The following is a 26,253-nucleotide window of genomic DNA, read 5'->3' on the forward strand; positions in this document are numbered from 1 at the left end:
AAGTTTTCAAAAAGGAATTTAATCCATCACAGTAAGACATTTTCAGACTATAAAAACACCCCAACAGTGGTTTCAGAGCAGTTCCTATCTCTCAAGTCAACACACAGGCCTGAGAACAGTCCATTCAAACAATCTTCGTACAGCGAGCATCCCAGAGCATCACCAACAAGCGCAGCAATCAGGGTTTGCAAAAATAAATAGATTTCATACATATGTGTGACAACCGTGAACAAATATACAGCGACAACAGAGCCAGGTGCCATCGGCACAGGGCGCCTTTACACGTGTCCCGACAGTGGGGCCCTTCAGGTGGGTATGTGCAGAGTCCAGGGAGGCGGCCACTGTCATCTGAGTTACCCGTGGGACAAATCTGTGGCAATTTCTAAGTATTCTTCCCAGTTCCCCCAGATAACCAGGATTATGGGATTTCTTTTGGTTTTCAGATATGTAGTCTTACTGTGTAGCCCTGGCTGGCCTGGAACTCACTATATAGCCCAGGCTGGCCTGGAACTCAGATATGCCCACCTCTGCCTCTTTGAGTTCTGGGATTAAAGGCCACCATGCCTGGCTGACTACGAGCTCAAAAATCATGTAAGTCCCCCCCCCCCTTCTTTCCTTTTTCCTTTTGAGGCACTGTCTTATTGTGTAGTCCAGGCTGGCCTCCAATTCCCGGCAATCCACCTGCCTCCAGTTCTCCAGTGCTGGGATGACAAGTGTGTACCACTGAACCCAGCTGAGCTGGGACGTGTGTTAGTGTGAGAGGGGCAGAGCAGCTGGACTGCTCTGGGTGTTCATGCAGAGTCAGGAGGTACCAGGCAGAGGTTTACAGTATTAAAAAAGCCAAAGAGGCTCTGAGTTCCATGCCAGCTCTGAAGAGAGCAGACTTCTGGATGCCTGGATCCCTGGGTATTGTCTTCTAGGGTCAGTGATATGGGGCCACTTCTGGCCCAAAGCTCCATCCCGACACCCTGAACAGTGCAAGCTAAGAGTACAGATGCGGAACACATGGGTGCCCAACCCTGAACTGGAAAAGTGCGAAGAGAAAAATGAAGTGCAGGTCCCGTGCGGACAGCTGGGGGCCGGGCGTGGGACTGAGGTCTTGATGGCCACGCTGAGCAGCAGCAGGAGGCTCAGACAGCTCAGGTCTTGGCTTCTGAGCAAGGCAACCAGATGCCTCAGGCACTTCATAAATATGAAGGGGGACGGCAACTCAAGCTTGTTCCTCCAGAACGGGTGAGTTTTAGAGAAGGCATGAGCAGGAGTCAGTCACTGGCCGCTGCTGGCCCCAAGAGCCGGCAAGATCAGTGCCCAGTGCCACAAGTCACTTTCCTGGCTGCTGCAGGGCCCACAGCAGCTTGACAGACCTTAAGGGGCGGCAGAGCAAGGAGGTTGACCGGCAGGTGGCTAAGGCTTGCAGGGTGGAGGTAAATGCATGGAGTCCTGAGTTTAGGGATTGGCTGTGGTACCTGGGACCCTGTCCCAAGCACCTGCTGTGGAATGTTCAGAACAAAGGGCTTCTCTCCACCCGGGTCCTTTCTCCTTCCTGTTAGAGACCGTAGAAGCTTCTGGGATTGCTCTTTGCCCTCCAAGCAAAGAAGGATGGGGGAAATCCCAGCCGGAATTCCTGCCTGAGCACAGCCGGCAGCCTTTTCTGCCCCCAGACAATAAATATATAAAACAGAGCCTGGGGCAGGCAGGCTGCTGAGCTTGGCCTCGGGCCAGCTTTGCTCTTATCTTGCTTTGAGCAACACAGAGGAGGCAGGACCAGTCCTGGACAGGGGTGTGGAGAAAGTGTTCTTCCTGCCCGAGAGTGGCAACGGATCCCGGAAAGAGATGGTTCTCGCAGCTGTTCACGCCACATCATCCTCCAGGCTGACCATCTGTCGCTGTCAGCAACCACAAACACAGGAAACCATCAGTCTAGTGTGGACTGCGCATGGCCGGAGTCCACACAGCCGGCATCCCTCTCCCGCCTCAGGCCCCCCGTCTGTTGCCCGCACAGCCACCAGAGGGCACCTGCTTCATGCAGAGGACAGGTCCTCCCTGAGGCTCTGGCCACAGGTGCTTCCTCTGTGTCTCTTTTTTTTTTCTAGACTGATTTTATTTTTGTGTCTGGGTGTTTTGTCTGCATGAAAGTCTGTGCCTCACATGTGCACCTCCTGCCTATGAAGGCCAGAAGGGATCCGATCCTCTGGAACTGGAGTTACAGACAATTGTGGGTACTGAGAATAGAACCCAGGTCCTCTGGAAGACCAGCCCATGCTCTTAACAACAGAGCCACCTTTCTGGTCTTCCCCCATGCTGCTGCTTTTTTTAAAAAAATAATTTATTTAAATTTATTTTATGTACATTGGTGTGAGAGTGTCAGATCCCCTGGAACTAGAGTTATAGACAGTTGTGAGCTGCCATGTGGGTGCTGGGAATTGAACCCAGGTCCTCTGGAAGAGCAGTCAGTGCTGTTAACCACAGAGCCATCTCTCCAGCCCCTCCCCCATGCTTCTTAAACACATGCCCGATCCTATCACAGGCCTTTGCAAAGGACTGCTTCCTCTGCACACTACCCAATCTCCACTCAGGAGACTTCTTCCGCAGCCACACAGAGGACGGAACATGGACTCAAGCATGCTAGGAGGTACTCTACCACTGAGCCCCAGCCCTAAACCCTCACTGGGGGATTCTAGGCAGGGGCTCCACCACTGAGCCACACCCCAGCCCCTCACTGGGGGGTTCTAGGCAGGGGCTCTCACTGAGCCATGCCCCAGCCCCTCCCTGATGGTTCTAGGAAGACACTACTACTGAGCTGTGCATGCCCTGGCCTCCTTTTCTCCAGCCCACTAGCTTCTGTCTTTGTTAGCGCCCCCTCTCCCCCACAGAAGAGCGCACTCACTGAGGGGTAGCTGTAGCCGTCCTGGCTTCGGCAGATGTGGAGTTCGTCCTCCGTAGTCTTCTGGTACACTGGGTTGTCAAAGTTTATGCTGTTGATGTTCCTGAGCCGCCAGTTCCTCCACAGCAGGATGGCCCCAAAGGCAAGGAGGATGATCAGTGCTGTGGGGAGAGGAGCTTAGTCAGGGCGGGGGCCTCAAGAGGCCTCGCGCCAGTGAGACCACTAGGAGTTCCCACCCTGGCCCCTTTACATGACAGTGATGGGTAGATTGTAAAATTATACTTATCATACAAAGAGCAACTGCTAGGGGCAGAGAGAACCAGGACCTGTGAGGCTTCCCTTCAGAGGGATGAGGCAGGAGGATGCCAACTTCTGAACTAGCCTGGGCTCCATAGCCTGGCCCTGGTTCTATCTTCTGAGATTCTCTAACAACTCTGCTTTGATTATTTTCATTTTGAGATAGGGTCTCACTATGTAGCCCTGGCTGTCCTAGAACTCATTATGTAGACCAGGCTGACCTTGAACTTACAGAGATCCACCTCCCTTTGCCTCCTGAGTGCTGGGATGGAATTAAAGGCGTGAACCAACGTGATTTTTAAAATAATCACAATTCACCCACCCCTCTTTCCTTTTTATTTTATTTTTTTTTTTTGTTTGTTTTGTTTTTCAAGACAGGGTTTCTCTGTGTAGCCTAGGCTGTCCTGGAACTTGCTCTGTAGACCAGGCTGGCCTCAAACTCAGAGTTCCTCTGATTCCTGAGTGCTAGGATTAAAGGTGCGCACCACCACTTCTCAGCCACTTTCTATTTATTTGAGACAGAAACCGACTGTGTATCCCTTGCCAGTCTAGAATGTAGACCAGGCTGGCCTCAAACAAGCCCAGAGTTCTGCCTGTGAGATGAAAGAGGTCCACCACAGCCAGGGCACTCCATCTCATTTGTGGTGAGTGGAGTGAGAGGGGACCGTGGTGAGGGGCAGGCAGAAGCATCCCTCCTGCAGGGGTGTCTCAGGCAGGGGCATTCCATTTTAGGTCAGAAAGGTGGGATGGCCCAGCAGGCTACCCATGAAGTCTCAGGAGCCCCCCAATGTCAGCAGCGCAGCCAGCACTTACCGATGGGGAGGATGATGGACAAGGCCCCCACACCCTGCGGCCGCTCCTCGGTCCCTCTGCCACTCTGGACTGGAGTAAGAACAAGGATAACGTGAGGAGGCGGAGGTCAGAAGACATAGAAGTCAGGGTGGGGAGGTGACAGGAGCCACCCAAAGGGAGTGCCTGATGCATTTCTATCGCCTGTTCAGGAAACCTGGAGATGTTATCAAGGTGTGGATAAGTCACGTGGCCTTAATCCCAGGTACAGCTGTCCCCCAGTATCCACAGGGGACACTTCCAGGACCCCTAGAGATGCCAGACATTTGCACAAAACCTACACCCAGACAGACACTCAGCACAAGGGCCAGTGAGATGGCGCAGTAAGTAGAGGAGCTTGCTGCCAAGCTTGCGACCTGAGTGTGATCCCAAGACCCACACGGTGGAAGGACAGAACAGATCGTCACGGGTTTTGCTTTGACCACACAGGCCTGGCGGCACATTCCCCAATCCCACTAAGTCAATGAAGGGGGCCTGGCCTTTACCTTGGTGGGACATTGTCACCGACTCTGCTGTGGTGAGTTCAGGGATGTCCACTGGCTGCCTGGAAGTGCTGGGAGCCGACTGATCCTCCTCGTGCTTTGGCTGCCCTGGGGCAGTCGCAGTGACCACAGGCCTGATGGTGGCTGTCCCCTGGGTGGTCAGGACAGGTGTGACTTCTGATGGGACAATAAACATGACCTGAGTGCCACGATCTAGGTACCACTGACACCTCCGTTCTGCGTGGAAACGGGTTACCAAGTTCCAGGGGCATCAGGAAGTAAAAACACATTCCAGGGTGACCTCAAACTTGTGATACCCCTGCCTCAGCCTCCAGAGCACCTATCCTGTTCTTACAATAGGATCTGCAAATGTTTGGTCCCTGAGACGGTGAGCGTGACCTGAAATGTCCATGTTAGAAACTCAACCACCAGTGATAGCACATGCATTTAATCCCAGCACTCAGGAGGCAGAGGCAGGTGGATCTCTGTGAGTTCGAGGCCAACCTGGTCTTCAGAGTGAGTTCCAGGATAGTCAGGACTACATAGAGAAACCCTGTCTAGAAATATCAAAAAAGAAGGAAAAGAAAAGAAAAAAAAGAAACTCAATCACTGAAACAACTGGGTTCTCCTGTGTATCGTTGGCTGTCCTGGAACCCACCCTCCTACCAAAAAAGGGTCCTTTAAATAAATAGATAAGCCAGGTGGTGGCGGTGCATGCCTTTAATCCCAGCACTCGGAGGCAGAGACAGACAAATCTCTGTGAGTTTGAGGCCAGCCTGGGCTACAGAGTGAGTTCCAGGAAAGGTGCAAAGCTACACAGAGAAACCCTGTCTCGAAAAACCAAAAACTAACTAACTAGATAGATTAAAAATAAGACCATTTGCGATGTGTCGAACATGTGATGCCTTTCCCCACGTTAGTATGCAGAGAAGAGCCCTCTGAGACTCGCAGTATCCAGAACCAGGAGCCACACAAACGTCTGTACTTTATAAATGACCCAGTCTCAGGCAGTCTGCTTTAGCAACAGAAAGTAGACTGAAGCCAGTCCCGAGCCTTTCTCAGATGACATCAGAGAGGAGGTCAAGTTTCCTACTTGATACCCTGGTCTCAAGTCAAACTACTTCCACACAGAGCTTCAGACAAGTAGACCCCAAAGGGGACCGCAGTCTAAGTGTGCTTTGATTGGAGACAGGCAAACAGTTCATTCATGAGTCTGCAGGCGGCTCTGATGCCTAGTCAGCCTTCGTAGGCTCGTGTGGGTCGAGCGCCAGGGACGTGTGCCCTACCTGTGAGGCAACTCTGCATGTCCTTGGCCAGCAGCATGCCGTCAGGGCAGGCGCAGGTGAATTTGGGGGAGTGGGGGTTGATCTGTGGGGCTGGCAGGCACAGGTACTGGCAGCCACCGTTGGGGAGGGCTGTTCTCTCACACCAGTTCACCCCTGCAGGGAAGAAGAGAGACGTTCAGACAGAATGAACTGACGGCGTCAGATACATCGCATAGTCTACAAAAATTCTAGAGCACTGGATGGAAATTTTATTATTATTGGGTACAGGAAGGGTGTTGAACTCATTGTCAAATAAGCCAGAAGAGTCTAGAGAATTCTGGGACAAAGGCAGAGAAATTTATTTGAGTGCAGGAGCTTACCTCTAGGCTGTGTGATGTTGTGGAATAGAACAATGTCCTCTGGGGACAAGAGGTTTTCAGCCACCAAATTAACATCTGAGCCTGTGAGGCGGTTGGCACTGAAAATGGCTTCATTTATGACGTCCGTCCAGAACACTCTGTCCTACACGGGTGACGTGGGTAGACAACAACCAAGCCGTTAGCCCTGGAGTAGCACACATCTCCACAGCCTCCCCAAACCTCTGGGGTGCCTAAGCATAAGCAATATTGGGTGTGTTGGAACGTTGCTACTTTATAAACGTAGTGAAATGTGCATAAAATCTCCCATCCTAACCATTCCCTCTCTGGGTGTATGTATGTGTGTGTGTGTGTGTGCTGCATGCATATGCATATGTTCGTGTGCTTTGCACATGTGTGTGAAGGCCAAGGTGGATGTCAGGTGTCTTTCTCAGTCACTTTCCCCCTTAATTTTTGAGACAGGCTCTCCCACTGGACCTGGAGCTCATTGAGTTGGCTACACTGGCCGGCCAGTGAGCCCCAGGCACTGTCCTGTCTCCTCATGAACTCTGGGTCACACACACACACACACACACACACACACACACACACACACACTCTACAATTCTACCATCTCTAGAGCTCTAGACAAGCATCGATACCCTGATCAGTCTTGGCTTGAATGGATGGGACGAGCCTAGAGCTGGACCAAATTCCCGGACATTCCCAGGGCTCACCTCATAGATGGCCAATGAGAAGGGGTGGGCCAGCTGCTTCTCATCCTCCAAAATGGTCTTCCGGTTGCCCCCATTGACATCAATGCTGGAGATAGAGTGGAGTTTGGAATCAACCCAGTAGAGGCGGCCACTGGGAATATCTAAAATGAATGAATAGACAAGGAGATATGGAGAGGTCAGAGGTGAGAATAAAATCATTCTTTTTGCCTGAGTGTTCCAGAATGTTCTAAAAGAGTCTAGAATGTTCCAGAGCATTCCAGAACATGCCAGAAAAATTTCAGGGCACTAACTTTGGGTAAAAGGTACAGCTTTGGGAGAAGTCCTCTACCACATATGAACCTGAAGGCCACATTGTGGCTTTTGCCCAAACCCAGTAAACCTTCCAGCTGCCCAGGAAGGGGGTGATGTCAATGACATAATCTCAAGCATATGCTTGTGTCCTCTTTGTGAGGCCCGGCTTCAGCAGGCAAGACCAGCCCTTGGATATACCTAGTGTGATGCCATTTGGCCACTGGATGTCCTCAGTCACCAGCGAGTAGATGTCGACACCGTTCAGGCCCCCTTTCTTGATCTTGGCAGGTGTCCCCCAATCTGTCCAGTACATGAAGCTGGGAAGACAAGAGACAGAGGAGAGATGAGCCACTCTGGCAGCGAGTGTGATGTAAACAGCTGGTTCTCAGTTGGAAACCACACCTGCTCTGTACATGGGCGGTGAAGATGGAGCCCAGGTCCCCACACTGGCAAGGCAGGCGCTTTCCAGACTGAGACGCCTTCCCTTTAACCCTCCACCCAGCCGCTAACTCCAGCTCCAACTTCTGCAGGGTTCTCTCAGTCAAGAGCGGCGGCCACCGGGGACGCTCAGCTCCTCTCTGAAAGTGTGGAGTTAAGGGGTGTAGCGGTGCACTTCGGTGACTACAGGCCCTGCTGGGGTGCAGGGGGGTGCTGGAGTGTGGAGAGTGGAAGGTATGCCTGGAGCAAGACACTGTGAAATCGCTCCTGCGTGAACACAGATGCGGCCCGACGGGGCAGAGCACACCAGGAGGGTGGGGGTGGGTGGTGTGTGCTTCCCAACAGGGATGCCCAACAGTTGCTGTCTGTGGGGCCCCGACAGAGACAGTAAGCAGTGAATTCTTAGAGATTTTCTGATCTCCATAGTGGGGGAGGAGCTTTACTTTGTCCCTGAGTGTTCTGGGCACTAACTTAACAGAGGGATTCTGCATATTATTGTTCGAATGTGTGTGATGGATGGAGAGGGTAGATACAATCTCAGAAATGCTGTCCCTGGGGCCAGGAAGGAGACTTAGCTGGAAAGGTACTTGCTGCCAAGCATGACGGCCCGACTTCAGAAAGTTGTTCTTTGACAAGCCTATGCTAGCCTGGGAGATGTGGGTACAAAGTTAAGTGGTTGGCATTAAAAGGCACGCACCACTAAGCCCAGGCTGGCTGTTTCTTGTACTGGGGTGGAACCCAGAGCCTCCTGTGTGCTTGGACGGTACTCCAGCACTGTGCCAATCCCCAGCCTCGGTCACTGTTGCAGCCCCTGACACAGCTGAGGATGCCTGGACTTCTGACCCTCCTGTCTGTCACAGGTGTGCACGGCCGTGCGTGCTTTATGTGGTACCCAGGCGGAAGCCAGGACTCCGTGTGTGTCATATGGGCCCCGGCGCCGTTCTTTTATCTTTTTAACACGTGTTTGTCCACTGCATGGACACGTGTGTGAATACACTCATGCAACACCTTGGGGGTCGGCGCTCTCCTCCTACCACATGTGTCCCTGGGATTAAACTCAGGGCGTCAGGCTTAGAAGCAAATGCCTTTACCCAGTGAGCTAGGTTTGGTTTCTCTGTGAAACAGTCCTGGCTGTCCTGGATCTCGCTCTGTAGACCAGGCTGGCCTCAAACTCAGAGATCCTCCTGCCTCTGCCTCCTAAGTGCTGGGATTAAAGGCCTGTGCCACCACTGCCTGGCCAAGATTTCATTTTTAATTATGTTTATGTGTCTGTACCCTGTGTGCCATGTCTGAGGAGGCCAGAGTCGTCAGCCCCCTGGAGTTACAGGGGCCGTGGGCTGTCCGATATGGATGCTGGGTAATCCACAAACTCGGCCCTCTGCAGGAACAGCAAGTGCTCTCGCCTGCTGAGCCACCGCTCCAGGCCCTTGCTGAGCCAGCTGCTAAGCCTCTGTTTTGAATATTTTGAGACAGGGTCTCACTTTGCAACCCAAGCTATTCTGAAACTCACAGCAATCCTCCTGTCTCAGTCTTCTCGTGCTGGGATTTCAGGCATGAGCCACTACCTCTGTCTGCCATCTCTCTGCTCTTTCACTGACAGCCCCTGGCCTCCACCTCACTGACAGCCCCTGGCCTCCACCTCACTGACAGCCCCTGGCCTCCACCTCACTGTCTCCCCTGGAACTCAACACCATTTCACTCAACTACACAGACTCCCGAGACCGGTTCTGGGCCCCCCACTGACCTCTGCACCCCTCAGCTCTGAGGACACTCACCCATGCACAGGGTCCACCACAATGGCTCTGGGTCTGGACCCTTTCTCTTGGAACAGTGTCCTCCTCCTTACACCCTTGGTGTCAGCCACAGACACGCTGCCTGGAACCGAATCTGTCCAGTAGATGTTGCCGTGGATCCAGTCGACGGCCAGCCCGTCCGGGGCCTGCAGGTCCCCACTGATGATGGTGTCATAGGACAAGCTAGGCGCTTGGTCCATCAGGGTGCTGAGGCAGAAGACGGGTCACATTAGTGCCTGGAGCCTGGGCCTCAGCAGGGGACGGGGGTGGGGGGGGACGGGGGTGGGGGGATGGGGGTGGGGGGGAACGGGGGTGGAGGGGGATGGGGGGGGCAGCTGCAGCTCACCTATAGATCTTTTTGTGGGACAGGTCGGACCAGTAGATTCTATTGGTGGCCACCTCGGTGTCCAGGGCCACAACGTTCTTCAGGTTGGGGATCAGGCTGGTGTACTCACTGCGGTCCAGGGTCATCTTCCGTACCTCATGGCGGTTAGTGAAGAGCAGATAGGCTATGGGGCCTGGAGAGCCACACAGAGCGGTGAGGGGCAGAACCCAGGGCTTCAGGCATGCCAGGCAAGAACTCTACCTACCGAGCCCGGGGCCTGGGAGCCATTTCTTTAGTAAGGATAACTGGAGACATTACAGAGGCTCAGGCCATGCTCTCTACCCCTCCCAGATGCTGGAGGGCCAGGGAGAGTCTACAGCCTCAGCTGGTGACCCCTAGAAAGGGTCCCCAAGTCCTCCCCCTACTGCTCCCCTATCTGCCCAAACCCTGGAGAGCTACCGCACCCAGACGGCACGAGGCTCAACAGTTCTGAACCTGAAGAGGAGCGCCCGCCCCGCGCCTTCCCGGGCGCCGGCCTCGCTGTGCTCACCCACAGCCTTGCAGACCCTGGTGTGGGGGTCCATGCGGAAGCCGGCCCGGCACTCGCACTTGTAGCTGCCTTCGAGGTTCACACAGAGCTGGCTGCAGGTGTCCGGCTCCTGACACTCGTCAATGTCTGTGTGTTCAACAGAGACAGGGTTTTCTCTGGGGGAGAGGCCACAGGTGGGGACAGGGGGACTAAAAGCTGAGGGATGTCACCCCAGCAGGATCCTGACCCTGCCATTCACCGCCAGTGGTAGATAACTGTGGAATTCATCCATCCATCTTTTCTTCGCGTCTTTATTTTCCTCCATTTTTTTTCCCTGTTACTGCTGGTCTCTATGTAGCCCTGGCTGGCCCAGAACTAGCTATGGAGACCAACCTGGCCTTGAATTCAGAGATCTGCTTGCCTTTGTCTCTTAGGTTCTGGGATTAAAGATATTTCGTAACACGTGGCCTCTTTTGTTGTTTTCTTTTTCTTTCTTTTTTTTTTTTTTTAAAGATTTATTTATTTATTATAGTGTTCTGCTTGCATGTATGACTGCAGGCCAGTAGAGGGCACCAGATCTCATTACAGATGGTTGTGAGCCACCCATGTGGGTGCTGGGAATTGAACTCAGGACCTCTGGAAGAGCAGTCAGTGTTCTTAACCTCTGAGCCATCTCTCCAGCCCCTTTTGTTGTTTTCTGAGACACCTCACATAGCCCAGGCTGGCCTTGAACTTGCTACATAGAAGGTGACCTTGAACTTCTGATCTGACTGCCATCAACCCCAAGTGTTAGGATCACCTGTGCGGCCACCATGCTGGGTTTATGATGTGCTGGGGAGGAAGCTTGCTGCACTGAGGCCAGCATCCCGCCAGCTGAGCGCGGCTCTAACCTCAACTTGATTCTTCTTCTTTTTTGTTTTTTACCCCCACCCCCTTTTTTTTTTCAAGACAGGGCTTCTCTAAGTAGCCCTGCTGTCCCGGAATTCTTTCTGTAGAGCAGGCTGGCCTTGAACTCACAGAGATCTGCCTGCCTCTGCCTCCGAAGTGAACCTGGATTCTTGATGATGACCCTATAAGGCCAGACTACCAATGATCCACGCTTCCTAACTGTCAGACCTGTGCTCGGTGTCCACCCTCGGAACCCTCCTAACAGCCCTAGAGGTGGGGGTTCCATCCACTCCTGCCCATTGAGTGCCTGGGGAAACCGAGGCACGTTGTTCAAAGACAAAAGGCAGAGGAGCTCAGCGCCACGGCCCGAACGTGCCGGACACGTTCACACGTTCACGTGCGGACCCACCTTCACATCGGTGCTGGTCCACCAGCCGGAAGCCAGCGGGGCACAAGCACTCGTAGCCAATCTTGAGGTCCTTGCAGACGTGGGAACAGCCACCATTGTTGTCCAAGCACTCGTTGGTGTCTGCGGGGTTGAGGAGACAGACAGACAGACGGTAACTCTAGAGCCCTTAGAACCTCCCTGGAAACAGCAAGACATGGCATCGCCCCGGCAAAGAGCTTGCAAATAATTTGTTTTTATTATTTCTCATCATGTGTCCGTGTGGGTCTGCGTGAGGGTCTAAGAACATGATGCAGATGTCCCCCGAAGCCAGAGGCACTGGGGGGCCAGGAGATGGATCCCCTGTAGCTACAGTTACAGGCGATTGTGAGCCACCTGACTTGGCTGCTGGGAACCAAACTTGGGTCCTCTATGAGAGCAGTAAGTGCTCTTGGCTGCTGAGCCATCTCTGCAAACCCAAGAACATATTTTATACTGTGTAAGCGCTAGAGATCTGAGCAGGTCCTCACCTCCCAGCACCGCTCCCCATGCCTGTCTTGCGCTAGAACCAAAACTGTCAGGTCTATGACGCATACTAAGCCTTTTGAATGCTGTGGGGGGTGGGGGGCTCCTGGCCCCATAGTAACTACATGTTGGTGCCATGCCCAGCTCCCCCAAAACAGCACACTCTGCCCAGCTTCCCAAGACTCACTGCACTCCTTGATGGGCTCATCAGACCAGTCCCGACAGTCCCGGGCGGAGTCGCACACCTTGTCCAAGGTGACACATTCGCCACTGTGACACTTGAACTTGTTGGGCCCATCACACTGCGTCACTAATAGAGGCAAAGAGAATGGTCAAGAGCGGCTAAGCGGTACAACCAGTGAGGGGCTGGGGTGTGGCTCAGTGAGAGCCCCTGCCTAGAATCCCCCAGTGAGGGGCTGGGGTGTGGCTCAGTGAGAGCCCCTGCCTAGAACCCCCCAGTGAGGAGCTGGGGTGTGGCTCAGTGAGAGCCCCTGCCTAGAACCCCCCAGTGAGGGGCTGGGGTGTGGCTCAGTGGTAGAGCCCTGCCTAGAATCCCCCAGTGAGGGGCTGGGGTGTGGCTCAGGGTAGAGCCCTGCCTAGAACCCCCCAGTGAGGGGCTGGGGTGTGGCTCAGGGTAGAGGCTCTGCCAGAAGTCTCACTATGTAGCTCTTGTACTCCAGGAGGTTAGGGAGATCCTCCTGCCTCAGCCTCCCAAATACTGGAGTTACAGGGGTATTCCACCATGACTACTGTAAAGTTTCTCCATAGTGGTTTTTCCTTTCAGTGCTGGAGATGGAACCCAGGGCCTGGTGCAGGCTGAGCCCAGGCTCTGTGCATGGAACCCGGGGCCTGGTGCAGGCTGAGCCCAGGCTCTGTGCAGTTATTTGTGGGGAGAGCTCAGCAGGCAGACAGGAAGTTACTGTTTAACCGGAACAGAGTTTGTTTCCACTCTGCAGGTTCAAAAATGCCTTGGAGAGCCGGGCGGTGGTGGCACACGCCTTTAATCCCAGCACTCGGGAGGCAGAGGCAGGGGGACCTCTGTGAGTTCGAGGCCAGCCTGGACTACAGAGTGAGTTCCAGTCAGGGCTACACAGAAAAACCCTGTCTTAGAGAAGGAGTACAGCGCCGGCTGCAAAGAAGCGGATTTTCGTTGGGTTTCGTAGCCTCACGTCCATAAGATATGTTTTTATACAGCTTTCTTTCTTTTTCTTTGGAGACAAAGTAGAACTCACTCTGTAGCCCAGGCTGGCCTCGAAATCACAGAGATCCTCCTGCCTCTGCCTCCCGAGTGCTGGGATTAACGGCAGGCGCCGCCGCCACCACCACCGCCACCACCACTGCCTGGCGCCACGGGTCTCACTACTTGGTTCAGACTGGCCTCAGATTTGTGTGCTTCCTGCCTCAGGCTCCCGACTGTTAGACTCCAGGCCTGCACACCACACCCAGCAGCCGCAATGCAGTTAAAAAGTAACAAGTAACTCCTAGTCCCCAGAAGTCCTGAGTTCAACTCGAAAGAGCAAACAGCAAAAAACTAACAGTAAAAGTTTTAAGTGAGAGCCGTTGTCCAACTCAGTGCGTAAGCAAGGCTGCCCTTGACCTCCTGCCTCCACCTCCCAGCTGCTGGGTTACAGACATGGTCCTACACCTGGTGGACATGGTGATCACAGCGTGCATTGCACCGTTGCACCGTGCACGCGAGGCAAGCGCTCTACTTGAGAACCACACCTCAGCCTAGCACACCCGCATTTACGTTATGTGTATTTTTTAAAATTGCAGGTCAGTGAGTTAGAAAAAGTGCCATCAGGCCAGATGGCATGAGTTGATCTCAGGACACTCGAGAGACAAAGACTCTCATAAGCCCTGGAATGTTCTCCTCACAGAATTGGATGGATTGTGTATGCCACTAGGGTCTCAAGGATAAAGTAGCTCGGGCTAGGAAAATGGCTCACTCGGTAGAATGCTTATGTATCCTGCATGAGGCTCTGGGTTTTAGGTGGCGGTACCAACTTTACGGGAATGCTTATGAACAGCAAGGCACTGCAATTGGGGAACAGGGCAGGAGAGGGTGGGGCAAAGCTCACCATTGATGCAGCCCAGCTCGTCACTCATGTCCTTGCAGTCATATTCACGGTCACACTGGCGGTTCCCGTGGATGCAGGTGCCATCCAAACACTGGAACTCATCAGGCCGGCAGGTGGCCACCACTGGAGAGGACAGAGTGGTGATTGTCACAAGAAGCACCAAGCAGAGATCTTCTCTGCCTTAGTGCAGGTAGCTTAGACGTAGCAGTTTGAGGGCTGCCAGGATGGCTCATCCAGTAAAAGCGATTGCCACCAAGTCCAAAGACCTGAGTTCAATCCCTAGAATCTTTATAGTGGATGGTGAGAATCGACTCTCAGAAGTTGTCCTCTGACACGCATGGATTATACACATCAATAATAATTTTGTATTTATTTACTTATTTTTGTTTTTTTCAAGACAGGGTTTCTCTGTGTAGCCCTGGCTGTCCTGGAACTCACTCTGTAGCCCAGGCTGGCCTCGAACTCACAGAGATCCTCCTGCCTCTGCCTCCCTAGTGCTGGGATTAAAGAGGTGCGCCACCACCGCCCAGCTAATAATAATAGATAAATCACTCAGATACTGACCCCTGGCCTCATGCATGTGTGATATGGTATTTGAAAGATCATGCCTGCACTGGTCCATGAGTTTAGACACTTGGTCCCCAGTTAGTGGAAATGTCTGGGAAGGATTAGGAGGTGTGGCCTTGTTGGAGGCCGCGTCACCGGGAGCAGGCTTTGAGGTTTCAACAGACTCTTACCCTTCCCAGTTATCTCTCTGCCTGCTGCTTGTGGGTCAGATGTGGACTCAGCGGCCGCCGCAGCTCCGTGCCTGCCTCTGGGCCGCCATGCTCCCTGCCATGCCAGTACCTCATGGACTCAGTACCTACCGAAACTGTAAGCCCCAATGAGCTAACTTCCTTCTATTCGTCGCCTTGTCACTACTGATCACAGCAACAGAAAACTAAGACACTTGGGAAGTTTGTAGACCCTGCCCTTTGAAAAACTCATCACTCCAAAGAAAAAAACATTTAACCTATCTTTGGTTGATTTAAAAACAAATTTATTTTGGTTTTCTGAGGCATAGTCTCTCTACAAGACCTTGGCTGTCCTGGAATTCACTATGTAGACTAGATTGGCCTCAAACTCACAGAGATTCACCTGCTTCTAAAGGCATATGCTACCATACCCAGCCCTTATCTTTGGTTGATTTTTTGAATTTTATTTACACTGGGCGGTGGTGGCACACGCCTTTAATCCCAGCACTCGGGAGGCAAAGGCAGGTGGATCTCTGTGAGTTTGAGGCCAGCCTGGTCTACAGAGCGAGATCCAGGACAATCTCCAAAGCTACACAGACACCCTGTCCCAGAAAAACCCAAAACAAGCACAACAAAATTATTTACACAGAGTTAATGCAGTGTATGTGTGCAAGCAGGCCTGTGCTCCAGTACGCTCTGACAGAGTTCCTCGTGTCCCTTGGGCCAGAGTCTCTCAGTAAACCTGGACTGGCAGCCAGCAAGCCCGGGTATTCTGTCTCCACATTCCACAGCACTGAGGTTACAGGCTTGAGTATGGCTGTGGCCCTGGAGATTTAAATTTCATGCTCCGAGAGCAGGTGCTCTTAACCACTGAACCAGCCCCTCACCCAAAATAAATCAACTTTCTTTCTGGGCGATCTCAAACTGCTAAGCCCCAAAGCACTGGAGCAGGGCTCGGGAGCCATTCACCTCCGTCCGTCCGGGGGTGCAGAGCTCGGGTGCCGTTCACCTCCGTCCGTCCGGGGGTGCAGGGCTCGGGTGCCGTTCACCTCCGTCCGTCCGGGGGTGCAGGGCTCGGGAGCCATTCACCTCCGTCCGTCCGGGGGTGCAGGGCTCGGGAGCCATTCACCTCCGTCCGTCCGGGGGTGCAGGGCTCGGGAGCCATTCACCTCCGTCCGAGCCCATCGGGGCCTTACCGCAGTGTTCCTCGTCTGACTTGTCCTTGCAGTCGGCGGTGCCGTCACAGACCCAGCTGCGGTGAATGCATTCGCCGCTGCTACGACAGTGGAACTCCAGGGAGGAGCAGGGGCCGCTAATGGAGGTGGCGGCGGTGTCCCGGCCCCCGCAGTTCTGCGGCCACTCATCGGAGCCATCCTCGCAGTCGGGATCCTCGTCGCAGGCCCACAGGCTGGGGATACAGGTGGAGGAGTTGCAGCGGAAGTGGGCGGGGCCGCAAGTGGTGGCCAGGCAGTGGGCCTCGTCGGAGCCATCCAGGCAATCCCGGTCCTGGTCACACACGAACTTCTGGGAGATGCACCTGCCATCCTGGCAGCGGAACTCGTCCTGGGAGCACGTCTTGGGGGCTGTGGGGTGACACAGAGGAGAGCACCCTGTCAGGCGTGGTCCACGGCACCACACAGCAGCCCACAGACAGGACCCTTGTGCTTAAAAGGGTCAGCCCGTTTAGCAGAGCCTTGGAGAGCCGTGGTGGTAGCAGGCGAGGGCCCAGGAAGCTGCAGCACACCCAGCCCTGCCTCAGTTTCTTCATTCCCACGGTCAAGTATCAAGGCAGCGCTCTAGCACGGAGCCACACCCGAAGCCCTCACTGGGGTATCCCAGGCAGGGGCTGCGCCACATCTTAGAGCGTTAGGTGCTGCTGTGAATTGCTGACTGTGTGTAAATCACGCTGTGTTAACGGTACGTGGGAATCGGGAAACCCACAGTGCGACACTCAGGATTCAGCACTCTCAAGTCCCAAGCCCCCACTGGGGGTCTCACGATATCACAGCAAAGTGGTGCAACATCAGGACACCCAGCTGGCAGGCGCATTGGCCTCCAGAACACCAGGCTCTGCTTCCCACGGAGCTCAGCAGTTGGGGGAAGTTGAGCAAGGCCTTCTTCCTCGGCGTGGGTACTTAAGTCACAGAGACAGACATGCGTGAGCACTTCCTACATGTGCAGCTTCCACGCGGGCTGCCTGGCAAGAGTCACCAGGGCTTCCTGCCTCAACCAAGGTTTCTGGTGTCCACGAGAGGAGGCACCAGCTCTCCAGCTCTCAAGGTGGGATTTGAGCCAGAGGAGGGGCGCTAAGAAGGGGCGACCACACCACAGGCTGTTACACCCCAGGGCCCTGGTGGGGCACACGCGCACACACACACGCACACACACGCACACGCACACACGCACACGGTCTGGGCAACACTCACCACAGCCTTGTTCATCCGAGCCGTTCTCACAGTCTGGCTGTCCGTCACAACGCCAGGAGTTAGGAATGCAGCGGCTGACGCGGCCCCCACAGCTGAACTCCTTGGGTTGACAGGTGACAGACACTAGGGAGAAAGAGGAGCTGTCACTCAAAGTGAATACAATCGGTTACACCAGGTCCATCTGTGTGAGTGTGCGAGTGTGTGCGTGTGCGAGTGTGGGTGGGTGTGTGTGTAGCCATAACGTGTGGAGGTCAGAGGACAACATGTTCATTCTCTTCCCACTACATGGGTTCCAGGGATCAAATTCTTGTCACGAGGGTTGGCCACAGGCAACCATGTCTGCTTAGCCGCCTCCCCAGCCCCTTAAGATAATTTCATACAGGACTTTTAGTGGATCTGTGCTGTGACTGCAAGCCACAGAATGGGGTCAGGTGCAAAACCTTCCAAATCCACTGTCATAGCAAACAAAATACTTGGATTTTGGAAATTTGGATTAGGGATGGTCACCCTGAGCCATCTTCTGTCCCTCCTCTGACTTTAGGATTGAACGTCACATTCCTGGGCTGCTCTGGAAGGACAGAAAATGGGTCTGGAAAGCTGGGTCTTGCACAGCCGAAGAGGCCCTCTGCCTAGAACCCCCAGTGAGGGGTGGGCGTGGCTCAGCGGAAGAGCCCGCCTGGCATGTGTAAGGTCTTGCGTTTGGTCCCGGTACCCCCAACAAATAAAGGGGACTTACTGCACGTCTCAGATGCCTCATCAGAGCCGTCCGGGCATTCCGGGCTGCCGTCACAGACCCACTTGCTGGCGATGCATTTCCCGACCCTGCACTGGAACTCATTCCTGTCGCACGCGTCCTCTGCTGTGGGATCAAAGGGGAGAAAGGGTCTTTCAACAGCAGAGCGCAGAGCTGGCCACATCATCTTGCCAACCCCTAGTTCCTGGCAAATTTACCCAGCATAGCCAGTGAAATTTGCTGGACCCAAAAGGAGAGCTGAGGATCCACAAACCAATGCAAAGGGGAAATCTGTCAGTCAGATGTTAATGTTGACATCTGGGCTGTTGAAAAGAAAGTATAGAGATTTATCTAAATTAGTTAAGTAACTTTAAAATTCATTTTGAGAAAGGGTCTCAACCGTGGAGCCCTGGCTGGCCTCAAACTCTATATGGAATAGGATGGCCTTGGTCTCAGAGATCTGCCTGCCTCTGCCTCCGGAGTGCTGGGGTTAAAGTATGGGTCACCCAATAGTGTACAAAAACTGTGAGAGGAACCCACCACTGATCAGAGTTAAAGCCCACCTCATGAAACGGAACCCATGCTGACACTGATACTGTGGCCAAGGACCTGAGACGAGGAAGGGCAGGGACTTAGGGAGAGCGGGTACACTGTTCTGCTAAAGGAACGGAACAGTGAAACGACTCCTCGTGACGTTCTGTTATATCATAGATCAGTGCCTACTCGGCCATCATCAGGGAAGCTTCCTCCTGCACCAGATGGGAACAGATGCAGAGACTCGGAGACCGTGGAACACCAGTCCTGATGGACTAAATCTCTCCCCTCAGGGTTCTGGGAACCCTTCAGATGAGGAGGTGGAACAATTGTAGGAGCCAGAGGTTTAGAGGACTCCAGTGAAACAAGGCCTTCTAAACACAACAGGACGGACGCACATATAACTCCGAGACAGTGGCAGCGTGCACAGGGCCAAGCCGGACGGGGTCCCAGTGCTGAGAGGGGGACTGGACATGGGCCCCGTCCCTAACCCTGAGGCTTAACCCAAAGGTATGGGCATCATGCCTGGCTTTGTTGTTGTTGTTTATTGTATTTATTTATTTATTTATTTTCTGAGACAGGGCGTCTTTCTGCAATTCTAGCTATCCTGAACTTGCTTTATAGACCAGGCTGGCCTCAAACTCAGAGTGCTAGGATTAGAGGTGTGAGCCACCCCCACTGCCCAGCTTCATGAACCTGAAGGTTCATTAACCTGAAATCCCACGCCCTACCGGTTCCCTTCGCTGTTCAGTGGCCCTCCCAAGTCCCAGCTTCCTGCTCAGCTACAATGTGATTCTCCTCCCCCCCCCCCCAACAGTGTCACACTAATTACCTAGGGCTGGCCTGGAACTCTCAGAGCTTGGATTACAGGCGTGTACCACCACGTTCATCGTGCTGACGATACTCTATTGCCCAACTGCTAACCGGACCCGTGACTCATCATGCAGCCAGGATCCGGCAGAGGAGGAAATGACTCACTGACTCTTCCTGATGGTCGGGTGAGCAGGGTAACTAGAATTCCAGGACTGGCTGGGTCATCACAAAAGGGATGTTCAGAGGGGCACTGGCAGGGGAGAGCCAAGGAGTGCCACCCCATCAGGCCACACAGCCCTGGTGACAGGTCAATAATCCATGTTCTCACTTGACTAAAACAAATGAGCATGTGGGTGTGGAAATACCAGCCACACCCAAAGGCCCTGGCTGGGGTTCAGGTGCTTGCCCAACGTGTACAAAGCCTGGGTTCTGGTTCCAGTACTTCACAAACCTGGCGATGTGGTAAAAGCCTGTCATGCCAGCACTCAGGAGGTGGAGGCAGGAGGATCACCACTACTTTGAAGCAGCCAGGGTTACATAGCAAGGTTCTGTCTCAAGAACAAAAACAAACAAAAAAAATTAGTAAGTGTGGTGTGGGGTGAATACCTGTCATCCCAGGGGCCTCGTGGCAAAGGCACGAAGTCCGTTGCAAGTTTGAGCACAGCCTGGGCTACATGGCAACGTGCAGGCCAGCCTGGGGTACACAAGGAGACCCCATCTCAAGCAAGTGTGAAATAAACAAGGCCAGCGAGACAGCTCAGTGGTAAAGAACTTGCTGCCAGGCCGACCTGAGTTCGACCCCCAGGACTCGGACGATGGAAGGGGAGAACCTACTGGTCCAGTTGTCCTCTGAAGCCCACAAGTCCCCCCCCCCCAAATAAACAAATACATGTCATGTTAAAAAGGCCATCACTTCGTATAGTATACACTAAAAAAAAAAGACATGCCCCTCCACCAGGCCGCAAGCACACACCTCTGCAGTCCCGGCCCTCAGAGCTGAGTGTCACAGGCCACAGAAACCGAAAGGGGAAACACTCAGCTCTGTTTCCCACACACAAATAAGGTGGTTACTGCTTTCTAGGCTTTTTTGTTTTCCTCTCCTTTCTTTTCTGAGACAAAGTCTCCTATAGCTCAGGCTGGCCTTGCGAACTCCTTGATCTTCCTAGGCCTTCGGAGTACTGGGGTGGCAGGAAGGTGTCTCCACACCAGCCACTTTCTGGTTTCTTTCCTAAACTTCTGAGGACAGACGGTATGCAAAGAGACCAAAATAAGCAGGGCGGTGGTGCAGCCTCTAATCCCAGCACTCGGGAGGCAGAGGCAGGCGGATCTCTGTGAGTTCGAGGCCAGCCTGGTCTACAGAGCGAGATCCAGGACAGGTATGGAAACTACACAGAGAAAGCCTGCCTAAAAAAAGGAGGTTAAGGCACCGTCATTAGAGTGCTTGCCTAACACACAGGGCACTTTAGGCTCCAGCCCCAGCAACAATGGGCAGGCCCACAGTCAGGCAAGGTAGCTTTCACTTGTAATCTCAGCATTCTGGATGCTGAGGCAGGAGGATTACAATGAGTTCAAGACCAGCCTGGGCTATATAGGGAGACCCTGTCAAAACATAAAAATGGGTCAGGCTGGGAATGCTTGCTAGTGAGAAATCACTCTGAGCACTTAGAGATTAATGCAGGGAAAACTCTAATAATAGCGTGTGCCTGGTTCTGGCTAATGCACAAAAGGGAGCCAGCCTCGAACAGAATAACTGAGACAGAGGCAGGCGACTGCAAATCTAGTCCCTTGGGCAGATGGGAGAGTTACACAGCACAGACATTGCCAGAATTATTTTGAAGCACACGGTGTTCTTTTCTAAAGGCTGTCACCTGGGGTCATCCTGCCCACCTGCCAAAATTATGCTTCTCCTGATAAAGACACAATTAATAGTGGACCAAGATTTAATGACTGATGTCCCCATGAGCTGCCCCCTGGAGTGGTCCACTGGAGGCATGTATTTTGATAAGGGGTGGGCCTAATGGCTGGTTCTGGGTTAAGGCTGTCTGCTTTGTTATGAGAATGGAGCCTGACGGGAGGTCAGAAGAAACCTGCACAGAAGTGTTCTCACAGTATTCAACTTCTTTATGGCACAGACTTTTCTAGCAGGTGAGTCTGGACTCCCCCAGCCACGGTGGAGGGATGCTCCCTCTCCCTCGGTAACAGTATTTCCTGAACTGGTTTGTTAGTGAGTCCTTCATAGTGTCCATTTTATCACTTCAAGTTCCTCCTGCATCAAGATGGGTCAGTGGTAAAGGCTCTCGCCACCAAGTCTAGTTAATAACCGTCTAGGAAAACCAATGCCTGAAGTCCCATCCTGGTGATTAAGTCCACTCCCTCAGCAACCAAAGCAGATTTGCCTCACATGCCCAGAGGGTGCGGATGCCATAAGTATTGATATACTTAAGGCGGAAAGGGAAGAACACCATTCTCTTGGCCAAAGAGCCAAGCTACAGGCTAGAGCCAAGCGTCTAGACTCCAGCACCTTATCTGAAGGAAGCAGTGAGATAAGAGCAGAGATACCCAGAGACAGGAGCATCAGCCTCCAGAACATTCGCTTAAGTGAGCAGCTCCCAGCACTGGGAGTGAGGCAGGACCAGCCTGGGCTAGTGAGGCCCTACTAAAAAGTAAAGCTAAGAAAAAAAGAAAGGCCAGAGTAGACGAACTGCTACAAGCTCGAGGCAAGTCTGACACATAGTGAATTCCAGGACAGCCTGGGCTACAGAATGAGATACTGTCTCCAAAAATAGATAAATGAAAAGAACAAGAAAAAAGAAACCCAACTTCACCCAATCTTTTACCAATTCTACTCAGTGAGAAATGGGACAGACACGAATGAATAGACCCATGGCACGCTATCAATGCTTGGAAAACTGTACTTTCTCTTGTTTGGAGGCACCTCGGACACATTTGACTCCCTTCACCTGGACTGCTGGCTGTGTGTGTGGAGGCCAGAAGTCCCAGTCAGCTGACCTCCCCCTCTTCATGCTTTGAACCTGACATCGCGGTAGCCCAGGGACCCTCCACGTACTGCGGGTGCAGCCTGCTGCATCTGCTGAGCTGGTGCTGGGCATTCCCAGGGTCCTCACACCTGAACTGCAAGCACCAACCGGGCCACCACCCAGCCCCCGCTCTTGATCAACCTGCAGACAAGTGCCATGCAGATCGCATTCTTAGAGAAAACAAACGAATGGTCTAGGCCAAGCATGGAAGCCAGAGCCAACCACAGTAGCCGCTATGACCAGGAGGCCTGACAGGGATGTCAGGAGTCCGGCAGGCCAGCAAAGGGGCTCTTAGGCCTTCCTGTGAGACGGGAAAACGGTGGTGCTCAAGACTTCACAAAATGCACTATTCCTTTCAAGAAGGCAGTGATGGGTGGGTTCTTCTCTCTCTCTCTGAAATAGGGTCTCACTGTGCAGCCCTGGCTGTCCTGGAATTCACGAGGACCCGCCTGCCTCTGCCTTCCCAGTCCGAGACTAAAGGTGTGCGCCACAATGCCAGCTCCCTCCTCTTTCAAGGCTGGGATTCTCCAGGGACTGTACAGCCGCTCACTGCTGACTGACAGAAACTCCTTCCAGTCTCCTGAGCTGGCTCTGAGGAGGAAAAGGCCATTTAAAACGCTCCCGTCCCAGCCAGGCTGGCTGCTGGGCTCAGGTGGAGTGCCTGCCTCCCTGGCTTCTGTCCCCAGGACCCCCAAATCCAGGCATGGTGGCACAGGCCTGTCACCTCAACACTCCTGAGGTGGAGGAAGAAGGATCAGGAGTCCAGTCATTCTAAGCTACCTGGCGATTGATAGGCCAGCCTGGGCTAAAGGAGAGCCTGTCTGAAAGAGGGGGAGGGGGGGTTGCTGGGACTACAGCTTACACGGCAGAGCATTTATCCCGAGGGTGCCAGGCCAAGTTCAATGCCCAGCTCTGCAGAAGCAGGGGGTGGGCCTGTAGCCTGATTGCACACCGTCAGCCTCCTGTCCAAATTCCAGCGCCTCTCCCAAAACGGAAGTCCACTTTAGGGGGCAGCCCAACCCAGTCCATTCCGAGTGGGAGCACGGCGGGCCGGCCAGAGTCCTCGCCGGGCCCCCGGCCCGCCCGGGCTGGCCGTCCTGGCCCGCGAGGTCTGGGTGGCCCGAGGACAGGCGCGGACGGGGCCGGGGCGGCGGGGACGAGGCTGCGACCCAAGTCCCGGGGCGCGGGGCAAACTCCGGAGCGTCCTCGCCGCGGGCCCCGCCCCGCTGTGGACGTGCCCGCGAGCCCCGCCCCTGCGCCGCATCCTCCGCCCTCCATTGGACGAGGGGAGTGGCTCGAGGCTCGCCTGTTCCGGCTGCACCCAATAGGAGCTCGGGGTGCGGTGGGGGGGTGGGGCCGGGGCGGGGCTTTCGGGCACGCGGCAGCGGCGGGACCGGGGTGTCGCCGCGGGGACCCCAGGTCACGCAGCGAGGCCTGGGGACCCCGAGTGGACGGCGGGGCCCGGGTCCCCCGCCCCCGGGGGCCGGCGGCGGCGCTCTTGGGCTCCCGCGCACATGGCTCCGCAGAACACTTTGTCCGGGGACCCCCACGGCCGACCCGGGAGGCCTCCCCGTCCCCGCAGCCCGCCCCGAGTCCGGCGGCTCCGGCGCCCCCTCTCCAAAGCCGTCCTTCCAGCCACTCGGGGAGGACCTCGTTCCCAGTTCCCACGGGTGACTGTTTCACCACTCCTGGCTAAAATAAATACACCAACCAGTCACCGGGGCGCCCCGAGTTCGGGGGCTGCCCGCCCCCCGCGCGCGCGGGCCCCTGGAGCGAGCCTCACCTGCAGCCCCGGCGGCGGCCAGGAGCAGGGCGAGGGCGCAGCGCAGCGCCAGACCCGCGGCGCGCATCCTCCGCGTCCCGTCGGCGTCGCGCGCCCACCCGGTTCTCAGGCCCCGCGGTGTCCGCGCTGCACCCGGCCCGGGGTCCCCGCTGCACACCCGGCGCTGTCTCGGCTGCACCCGGCCCGGGGTCCCCGCTGCACACCCGGCGCTGTCTCGGCTGCACCCGGCCCGGGGTCCCCGCTGCACACCCGGCGCTGTCTCGGCTGCACCCGGCCCGGGGTCCCCGCTGCACACCCGGCGCTGGGCTCGGCCGGCCGGCAACTCCAGGCGCGGAGGCAGAGGCGTCCCCAGCACTGGCGGGCGAGGCTCGCCGGCGGGGGAGGAGTCTGCAGTGGGGTGATTTTCAAAAGTCTTCACCTCACCGTGCGGGGAGGAGCTTCGAACGGCCGATGTGACATCGGCCCTTTAACCCCTGAGGCTCCCGCAGCCCCGCGGTGGCGAGCGGGGGACGCCCGCCTCCGAAGCCCGCCGCGCTCTCCGAACGCGTGGAGGCCCGCTGTGCTGGGTGTGCAAAGGGCAGCCCGCGTCCTCCCGGACCCCGGGTCACCTCGGACGCCATCCTTCCGACCCCCGAAGGAGCACAGCCGTGTGCGAAGCCCACCCGAGCGCCCCTCGCCGCGTTTGCGCTCCCCTTCCTGGGACCCAGAACGGCTGCAGCGTTTAGATGGTTGTCCAACTCGATCCAGAAACGGCGCCCAGCGAGGCAGGGAAATAAAACCAGGGGGAAGTGCTGCGTAAACACGACTTGGGGTGGGCGTGTTGGCCTGCGGAGTGAAGGAGCTCGCCGCCGAGCCTGAAGACCTGAGTTTGATGCCTGTTCCAAAAGTTAAAGTTATTTTAGATAATTCATCTCAAAACCAAGGGGTTCACTGTCAGTGTTGGCAGAAATATTGATCTCTCTCTCTCCCTCCCTCCCTCCCTCCCTCCCTCCCTCTCTCTCTCTCTCTTTCTCTCTGGCACTGCTTCATCAGCCTTTTACAGAAGGGTGTTCTCAAGCAAAAACAGAACCAAACGTGGCGACTTTCTTTCCATTGACCCTGGACGCCTAAACCACAGGGGCTGAGGCAGAGAAGCTTCGAAGAATCAAGACTCTTGGGATTTGTAGCTGCTGAAACGGTCCCTGGGGGACTGAGTGGCCCAGCTGCACCATGCTTGCCCCTAAGGGCGGTGTGAGGAGGCTTCAGGAGCCGCGCCTCGCTCCCAACAAAAGAAGAACCCAATGGGCATTGCTCCTTGGCTCAGTGCGAGCAGCAAAGCCTGACAGCCTGAGTTCAAACCCCAGGACCCACATGGGAGGCGAGAACTCATTCCTGTGACCTGCACATTTGTGCTGTGCTGTGTCACACACAGTGACAAAAAGTAAATAGATAATACAAAACAAACAACGAAAGGCTGAAGAGTGCGACAAGAAAGAGAACCAGCCTGGGCTTAGTTGGTAGAGTGTCTGCATGGGTTTCATCCCCAGGGTCACATAAAGCAGGCCTGTTGTCACAAGTCTGGGTCTCTGCACTCTGGAGGAGGAGGGGAGGAGGAGGCAGGAGGATTGTGAGGCCAGCCTTGCCTACATACATAGTTTGAAGACAGAGACCAAAAAGATGTAACAAACTTGTTTTGTGAGTTGATTTCTCTTGAGTTTATTTATTTATTTATTTTATTTTATTTATTTATTTTTTTTTTTTTTGTTTTCCGAGACAGGGTTTCTCTGTGTAGCTTTGCCTTTCCTGGAGCTCACTTGTAGCCAGGCTGCCTCGAACTCACAGAGATCCGCCTGGCTCTGCTTCCCGAGTGCTGGGATTAAAGGCGTGCGCCACCACCGCCCGGCTATTTATTTTATTTTTGAGACAGGGTCTTTCTTATTATGTGGCTCTGGCTGTCCTGGAACTCACTATGTAGCCCAGGCTGGCCTCCAACTCAGAGATCCTCCTGCCTCTGCCTCCAGAGTGCTGGGATTAAAGGTGTGCACCACCACTGCCCGACTTGTCTCTTTTTTCTCTTAGGTTTTAGGG

At 54.6% G+C, this 26,253-nt stretch overlaps 1 protein-coding gene across 1 annotated transcript; it reads right to left on the reverse strand.

Moving 5' to 3' along the window:
- On the reverse strand, nucleotides 1-24,558 carry Ldlr (low density lipoprotein receptor). The gene is made up of 18 exons (XM_037207696.1): nucleotides 24,187-24,558; nucleotides 18,022-18,144; nucleotides 17,286-17,408; nucleotides 16,056-16,442; nucleotides 14,126-14,248; nucleotides 12,232-12,354; nucleotides 11,544-11,663; nucleotides 10,268-10,393; nucleotides 9,739-9,910; nucleotides 9,375-9,599; nucleotides 7,360-7,478; nucleotides 6,871-7,010; nucleotides 6,158-6,299; nucleotides 5,799-5,951; nucleotides 4,516-4,689; nucleotides 3,995-4,063; nucleotides 2,888-3,045; nucleotides 1-1,886 (listed from the first exon to the last, which is right to left on the reverse strand). Exons 1-18 carry the CDS (start codon nucleotides 24,251-24,253, stop codon nucleotides 1,851-1,853), a joined length of 2,580 nt encoding a protein of 859 aa, XP_037063591.1. The 5' UTR covers nucleotides 24,254-24,558; the 3' UTR covers nucleotides 1-1,850.
- Between the last annotated feature and the right edge of the window lie 1,695 nt (nucleotides 24,559-26,253).

The sequence above is a fragment of the Peromyscus leucopus genome, chromosome 7, assembly GCF_004664715.2.
Source record: "Peromyscus leucopus breed LL Stock chromosome 7, UCI_PerLeu_2.1, whole genome shotgun sequence".
In the NCBI taxonomy this organism is placed as follows: domain Eukaryota; kingdom Metazoa; phylum Chordata; class Mammalia; order Rodentia; family Cricetidae; genus Peromyscus; species Peromyscus leucopus.